Below are 8,694 nucleotides of genomic sequence, written 5' to 3' on the forward strand. Positions count from 1 at the left end.
GCCATTTTTGACGATTTGGAGCTCGGATAAGGCGATTTTTTGGGAGATTTTTGGAGAGAACAACGGGGTAAGTATTCTTAACTCAATTTTGGTTGTATAACTTGAATCTATCACTAGTTTTGGTGTTTAATCCGCGAATTTTGTTGGAAAGTATAGAAAACCCTCTTGGATAGAATCATGGATTTGAGGGTCGAAATGTTATGGGAATTGGATAATTTTTGTATGGTTAGACTCGTGGCGAGATAAGGAATCCGATGATGTGAATTTTGTAATTTTTTGAGAAGTGGGCCCGGGGCTCGGGTTTTGCTAGTTTCGAGATCTTTGCTATTTTTCGATTGTTTTCGATTGGGTATTGTTCCCTTAGCATATTGTGATGTATTTGCTCTGATTTTGGTTAGATTCGACGCGCGTGGAGGCCGATTTGAGGGGCAAAGGCATCGCGAGCTAGAGATTTCACCAGTTCAAGGTGAGTAATGATTGTAAATGATATCCTGAGGGTTTGAAACCCCGGATTTGCACATCATAGTGCTGTATTGAGGTGACTTGCACACCGGATAGCGAGCGTGGGGTAGAGCACCGTTGGGGATTGTGACTTGGTCCGTCCCGATTGATGAAATTACTACGTATTTGACTGAAACTACTTGTTATCATCATAATTTGGGCTGATTGTCATGTTTGGGCTTCGTGCCAACTATGTGAATCCTTCAGGGATTGATATCACTGTTTTCGCATTACTTTGCATATTATTTGATCTCGGTCCAAGGTTTTAATACTCTTTTGCAAACTCAGCCGTTTTTCTAAGATTTGAAAACTGAAACAATATTTTATTGACGTTTTGAGCTGAGAACTACCATGTTGTATTGCCCAAGTGGCTTATGTGCATTTCTGGACTGAGCATGGATCGGGTTGTGCGCCGCAGCAGTGTTACATGTGCATTTCTGGACTATGGATGGCTCGGGCTGCACGCCGCAGCGGTGTTACATTAATTTTGAGGTCGAGGGCCTGGTTGATGCCACGAGATGGCTTGATATTGCGCTTGGGCTGTAGGAGCCCCTCCGGAGTCTGTACACACCCCCAGTGAGCGCCGTCGACGTTAAATATGGATGGCTCGGGCCGCACGCCGCAGCGGTCATATGCATTGCATTGCACTCATGCATTAGTTCCTGTTTGTATTACGTGTCATGACATTCAGCACTCGCATTTCATTGGCTTCTATGCTACTTCTTGCACTGCTTACCTGATACCCTGGTGTTATTTGTTGATGGAGTGTTGTGCCCGAGGGGCTGACTTAACTGTTGAAAAAGACATTTTCAAAAGAGGTTTTAACTGAGCCCAGATAGATTTTCTAAAGGATTTCACGGTTTTACTGTTTTCTCAAAGGGTAGCACTGTTCTATATAGCATGATGGAGTGCCTTTCGTGATTTCTTGCTGCTCAGTTATTATTTACCTTTATTACTCACTGAGTTGGAGTACTCACTTTACTCCCTGCACCTCGCGTGCAGATGCAGGTATTGGTTACCCGGTAGCGGGTTTGAGCTGGTTGAGGATTTGCTATCGTAGCTGAGCAAGGTGACCGCCGGCGTTCGCGGCACCGGACTTCGTCTTTTGATTCTAAGCTTTATTCTGTATATTATTGACCCTGTGGTCGTGTTCAGACTTCCTTCGTGACTTGTGATATCCCGGTCGGGCTGTGTTGGGTCGTATATATATCGATTGTTATTGTCATTAAGTTGTATTTATCTAATCATTTATGTTTAAAATTTTTTGAAAGAGGCGTTGTTGTTCTGTTGGCTGGCCTTGTCTTCACGAGAGGCGCCATCACGACCGAGTTGGGAATTGGGTCGTGACAGCTAGAATGTAAGTTTGAAGGCAAAACGATTGTACATGCATGGATACAACCAATTTATTTTTAACATATTAAGCGTTTTGAATGTTCACTTTGTTTATTCTGTAGGAAGCTATGAATGATAATGACATGATGTCTCCATTGAAGATGTATGATAAGAGGACTAGATAAGCCAATAAGGCATCATCAGTATCTGAGTTGTTAACTACTCAGATGTATGTATGCATTACCTTAATGCTATTTCATAGGAAGTCAAAAATATAAAATTCCACCAAGCCTCGAAGAACTTTTTTCCTTCATTGTTTCTCAGTCATAATTTATCCTCCATAAAACATATTATAGTTTGGGATAAACACTCATAGGAATACATTTGAGGAACTTTATTAACCATTACGAGTTTTTTAGAAGTAGAATAGACTTTTTCTGATATTCAATTTGGTGGTCATGCATTGTGACAAATTGAATCATAATTTAGTTCTTTATTCTTCACTTACAACCAGCTGATTATTATTTGAAAAGTTAACAAGTTAAGCTTTATATGTTTGATTTAGTGTTTCTACCTAATTCACCATGAAGCAAGCAGTAACAGAGAGATAGGTATATAAGTAGAAATGAAAATATATTAATGTCGCAGTCATATGCCGTAGGAAAATAATAAAATGCAGGCTACTTACATTTCCAAGCCAAAATTAAGGTTTCACCTACAAGACCAGCTATCTTGAAAGAGCTAAATTTTACAACAACTCTCCGTTCATTAANATTCCAAATGTAACATCAAAAAATTAACAAAGTGACAAATATTTTTTTAATATTGACCGCGCATCGCGCGGGTACGACTACTAGTTTATTATTAAAAGGAAGGAAGTTTGGCATAGGATTGTGACAAGTGGTAGAATAAGAAAATGACACATGTTAGTTTTTAGGACAAAAAGTAGTTATTAGGAGTAATAATTAGTTATTAGTTAAAGTTAATGTATTTTATTAAAATCTATATCTATCTATAATTAAAAGAGAGGAAGAAGCATCCTCATTAAGCCAAGTGGCATCATCACAATAGGACAATCCTCCAAAAAAAATAGGAGCTAGAAGACTATTTAAAAAAATAAATCAGATTTCTTTATTTTAAAAAGTTAACTGATTTTAAAGCTTACATTTGTTAATCTTTAAATTTAAAAAGGAAATGTGATATACATTGTTATTTAAAAATTAAAAAGTGCACATTTAGAACCCACGTTCCCCAATATTAAAGATTTCTTTATTTCTAAAAAATTAATTGATTTTAAAGCATATGTTTATTAATCTGTAAATTTAAAAAGCAAATCTGATTTAGATTATTATTTAAAAATTAAACATCAAAAATTGCATATTTTAAAACATACGTTTTTGACTAGCTTTGAACCATGAAGACGGGTTGTCTTTCAAATATCTTTATTTAATTCAAAATTTTAGATTTATTTATGTTTAAGAAAATTAACTGATTTTAAAACGTACATCTTAAGAAATTTACTGGTTCAAAATTATGAAATAAAAGCTCCTTCAAATTCATCTACTTTAAACCATGAAGACCGTAAGCTTGTTTTTTCAAGAAAAGAGCTTTATTTAATTCAAAAATTCTGACTTTTTTATTTTAAAAAAATTAACTGATTCTAAAACATTGTTTACTCTTTAACTTTCACAAAAAACTGCTTTAGATTATTATTTAAAAATAAAAAATTGCACATTTAGAACCCATGTTCCCTATCCTCTGCAAAACCAAAAAACACGATGCAAACGCACGATTGAAATGGAACTACTCCACGATGCCGATTTCTATTTCTCCAACTTATAGTCGGTTCTTAACTTTGAATCTTCCATCTGCTATAAAAAATACAAGAAAACATACGATTTCAGCAAATATGGCTATTCACAGTGATTTAATCAAGCAAGTTCAAAGTTTGGGTTGTTCGTCTGTGAGGAGTACCAGATTCTTACCATTCCAACGATACTTTCTCGATTGAATTGGTTCTACAAGATGAAAAGGTATTAAAAATCTATTATTATCTTATAATTCGTTTTTAAATTTGCATATATACGTATACATGGGATAATCAATAGCAAAAACTTGATTGAAGCATTTGTGCACCAAACATATGTATCCTTAAATATGTTTCTCAGTAATATACTAAGCATGTATCATGTGTTTGCTTCTCTATTTTTTAATGTGAAAATCTGAATTTTTTTTTGCATCTGTTACAATGAATAACATATATCTTTAAGTCGTTGTGTGATAAAATCAAGCTAAAAAACTGTTTAACATGACTATTTTTGTTGTCAGATTGATACATATATTGTGTACTCTTATTAGCCTATGATATATAATGTGATTAGAAGGTACCAACCAAACAAGTCGGACCATATCTTTTGCCTTCACCCATGTTCTAGATTTCTCCAAGAATAAGCTTATTAGGCAGCGTGCGAGCATACATGCTAAAAGTGTTCTCAAAATGGACAACGTAGTACCTTTTGGAGGCAAGTAGAGAAGGAAAATCATCGACTTTACTTTTAGAGGATCTTGAAAACAGTATCTTACTTAAGAAGGAATAATAAAGAGATAGTATGCTAGCTTTAAAATTTAACGACTTTATATATATATATATATATATATATATATATATGAATACTTTTTGTAGCAGTTCTGTTGTAACGTGAACAACTTTTGTAGTTTAAACTAGGAATTGCCTCTTTTTATCAGTTAAACAATTATAAGAGATAATTATAACTGTAGAGAAATTTAACAATTACGATAAAAAAAAAACAATGGCACTTTTTTCCATTTAAATATGTGCATTACTGTAATTATTTTGACTTTATGTTCTAACTGTTTTGCTTCTTCACTCTAAATATCTAATAATTTGCTCGGTTTAACTATATTCTTCAATCTCTTTAGTTAGGAAGTTATATGTAAATAACTGAAATAATTGTATTTATCAATAATTAGGCTATATATGTTCAGTTCTCAGTTGGCATTTTTGTTTTTGATTAATGAAATATGCGTAATTTAAAGTATGCATAATTTATGTGTTCCCCTTTATACAAATATGCTATCCTCAATTTCGATATCACAAGTTGTATTAATATATTAAACAGGAAAGTTCATGTTGGATTGTTGCAAGTATGGAAAATTTAGAAATTGAAAGAGGATGGTCGTATGTCAACTGCAAGAAGTGTCAAAAGAAGGTGGATAACATGAGAAACATTTATTGTTGGCCAAATCTAAAATGTAAAAATGAAGATTACTCAACGGCGAGTAGGTAATAATAGAAACTCTATTTTCTTAATCTATCAAAACATACATGTATATCTCAAATCAAACATGTATTTAGGTACAAGCTTCAGGTTACAGTTATGGATGGTACGGGATCTGTTTCACTGTTGCTCTGGGACCGCGAAGCTATGTTTCTCATAGGCAAGTTCGCAAATGAATTGAAGGAAGGATTACTTGAGGTATTTTTCTAAATTAAGTTCATATTTGTTTTAAAAAAATTCTAACGCAAAATTTATTCTAAAATACTGGCGTTGTTGGCAAATTTCCCTATCCCGTAGAGTTGAACAAATATCCTTGAAAGAAAATTCATGTTTAAGGTCATCGTCATAAGCTCGAATATTCAGATGCAAGATGAAGTTTACAGTGTTGTTAAGGTGATAGATGAGGAGCAACTGATGAAGAAATATACTCATGCTCCACGTTCATATGCCTTCACCGTATGTGATCGTTACTCACAAACATCATAATTTATTTAAGTTGCACATTTCTGTTAAATTGCATATATTAAGTCTTTTTTCAAACTAAATTATTTTTTATATTTGTTAGGACCATAACTTCAATATTATTCAAGGTGTAGATGAAGAGAAGGAATGCGAGGTAAATACATCGCTAACTTTTAATTTCTCCTTTACGATGTCACTTATTTTACTTATATATATGGATAGATATATTTGAGAATAAAATTTTGTGTCTGGTCAAACAAAGATTTTTTGAAGGATGCACTAAAGAACTTGATTATTAGAATTCATGGGTTTATATTCAGCAGTAAGTAGGTATATATGATGTATTAAAATAATTTGATAAATTGCATTAATATTTGTATCACAACATTGTGTTTTGTGTGTAAATCATGAAATGCTAAAATTTAGTTAATACACAACAAATACTTTACTCACTTGCATGGAACTTTTTGATAAAAACTGCAAATTAATTTTGCAATTGATGTATTTTTTCTCATCATAGTAGAAAAAGGAAGTCTTTATTTGAACTTAATTTGTTTTGCTAAAATGTAAGTTTGAAGGCAGAATGATTGTACATGCATGGATACAATCAACTTTTTTTAACATATTTAGCGTTTTGAATGTTTACTTTATTTATTGTATAGGAAGCCCGAAGCTGTGAACGATAATAACATGATGCCTCCATTCAAGATGTATGACAAGAGCACTAGATCAGCCAATAAGACATCATCAGTATCTGAGTTGTTAACTACTCGAATGAATGTATGCATTACTTTAATGCTAATCCATAGGAAGTCAAAAATACAAAATTCCACCAAGCCTCGAAGAACTTTTTTCCTTCATTGTTTTTCAGTCATAGTTTATCCTCCATAAAACATATTTGACAATTTGGGATAAACACTTGAGGAATACATTTGAGGAACTTTATTTACCATTATGAGTTTTTTTAGAAGTAGAATATGCTTTTTCTGATTTGGTGGTTATGCATTGTGACAAATTGAAGCATAAATTAGTTCTTTATTCTTCACTTACAACCAGTTGATTATTATTTGAAAAGTTAACAAGTAAAGCTTTATACGTTTGGTTTAGTGTTTCTACCTAATTCACCATGAAGCATGCAATAACAGAGAGATAGGTAAGTAGAAACGAAAATATAGCAATGTCGCAGTCATATTGCCGTAAGGAATACAATAAAATGCAGGCTACTTACATTTTCAAGCCAAAATTAAGGTTTCACCTACAAGACCAGCTATCTTAAAAGAGCTAAATTTTACAGCAACTCTCCGTTAATTAAGACGAACTGGATTGGCAGTGGCCGGCAGAGATTGTAAGAAAACTTACCTCTACATTATTGCAAATATCAAAGACGAAACATTTTCTTTTTTAAATTGACAAGGAATAACTCTTTCTTAAATATATGTCAAATTTTTTCTCTTGGTAGAAATCGAGCATCAGCTTTTTCCTCTTACATTTTCACAGCAGTTGAAAAGGTTTGTACGATTGATCTAAGCTAGCTTCACAGCTACTTGGAAATTTTCTTAGAATAGTACTGTCATTTGGTCTTGAATCATACTTGGGTTCCAGTATTGGCCCCAATAAATTCATCTATTCATTTTTTATTTTAATTCTTTTGAGTTCGATCGTTAAATTTAATCAGCAATATATATACATATGTTTCTATTGTCTCTCTCGCTCTTTTTTTTCTTCTTTTAATCGATCCGCGCATCGCGCGGGTACGTATATTAGTAGGTTATAAACGGAAGAAGAACTAGATAAGTGATAACTATAAAACAACAACTAGGAAATGCAACATATATGTTAGCATACACATCTTACAAATCATAATACAGAAGAAAAGAAACAATTAGTAGTGAATCCAATAGCAGATTTAGGCGAGGAAAACTAACAATGGAAAATTGAACAAAAACAAAAAACCGGATACTTCAGCCAGCCAAGTGGCTGGGTGATCTGTTGAACATGGCATGCCACATGTAAGCTCTAGAAAGTACCATCTCAAGCTCTGAATGGCTCCAGTTATGAGTTGGAAGGTGCTGAAGGAACATGACCATCTCTTGGAATTCAAGCTTCAGCAGCTTATCTGACCACTGCACAATAAACACAACATTGAGCAAATATACACAGCAAAGCTCTTTCAACTGCAATTCTGGTTTAGTAAATATAACAGGCAAAGGAAGCTCTAAGATTAAGTTTGTGTATGGAAAATAAAATTGGTATTAGAAAGAGTATGAAGAACTACCGAGACTTATAAGGAAAATAACACTCTGGTCACAAGAAACAGAGGTTTTGGGTCAAGTGACTGGAATACTGTGTAACGATACCCATGATATATTCTTTCTTTGCATGGTCTTAATATGTCAAGGGGTGTCTATAACTTATAATAATACTTCAACCCTGTTTCCTTCAATTCAATATTTACCAATCCATTCTGGACTTGTCTTACAAACCTTTCTTTCTAAAAATAAGGTAAAAGAGTGTTTTCTCTGTATTTGTAATGCCAGTAAGATTCAGGGTGTGTTTGGTACGAAAGGAAATATTTTTTGAAAAATGTTTTCCAAATAAGTGATAAAACCACTCAGTTTCCTTCATACCAAACACACCATCAATGTCATCACATAAATCTCAAGCAGATATTAAGAGAAATCTTACTGTGAGCAGAAAGCTTGCAGCAATATATACAAGAAAATCTGGCAGCGCATCACCTTCTGCAAGATATGTATCCCACAATCGAGAAACAAGATGGAAAGGGATCTGCAAGAATAGATTGATTAGGTCTGTGTCTTAAGGTATTCTTTACTATGACACCTAAAAAGGGCTTTATCGACGATGCAGAACATAGAAAAAGGATGGAAAAAAAATTAATATGATAAAGGCAGAAAAACAAACCTCGCGTATCAAGAGACAATTGAACCAGCGAAAAGCAAACTGGAGAAACTCAAGCCCTTGCTCTTCCATGTGTGTTGACACAGGTTCTATTAAATGGGGAGGAACCAAATATCAAAATTATAACATGTCACGTAAAAAATTTCTGAAAGAATATATATATATATATATATATATATAT

At 33.5% G+C, this 8,694-nt stretch overlaps 1 protein-coding gene across 1 annotated transcript; it reads right to left on the reverse strand.

Moving 5' to 3' along the window:
- Positions 7,386–8,622, reverse strand: LOC109231987 (GTPase-activating protein gyp1-like). Its single transcript, XM_019397606.1, has 3 exons — positions 8,517–8,622; positions 8,280–8,381; positions 7,386–7,717 (listed from the first exon to the last, which is right to left on the reverse strand). Exons 1-3 carry the CDS (start codon positions 8,583–8,585, stop codon positions 7,556–7,558), a joined length of 333 nt encoding a protein of 110 aa, XP_019253151.1. The 5' UTR covers positions 8,586–8,622; the 3' UTR covers positions 7,386–7,555.

Source organism: Nicotiana attenuata, chromosome 9, assembly GCF_001879085.1.
Source record: "Nicotiana attenuata strain UT chromosome 9, NIATTr2, whole genome shotgun sequence".
In the NCBI taxonomy this organism is placed as follows: domain Eukaryota; kingdom Viridiplantae; phylum Streptophyta; class Magnoliopsida; order Solanales; family Solanaceae; genus Nicotiana; species Nicotiana attenuata.

Coding starts and splice junctions, on each gene's coding strand:
- LOC109231987 (XM_019397606.1), bottom strand. CDS start 8,585: ATGGAAGAGCAAGGGCTTGAGTTTCTCCAGTTTGCTTTTCGCTGGTTC. Junction 8,382..8,516: donor ATTGTCTCTTGATACGCGAG/GTTTGTTTTTCT, acceptor CTATTCTTGCAG/ATCCCTTTCCATCTTGTTTC. Junction 7,718..8,279: donor CTGCAAGCTTTCTGCTCACA/GTAAGATTTCTC, acceptor TTTATTGTGCAG/TGGTCAGATAAGCTGCTGAA.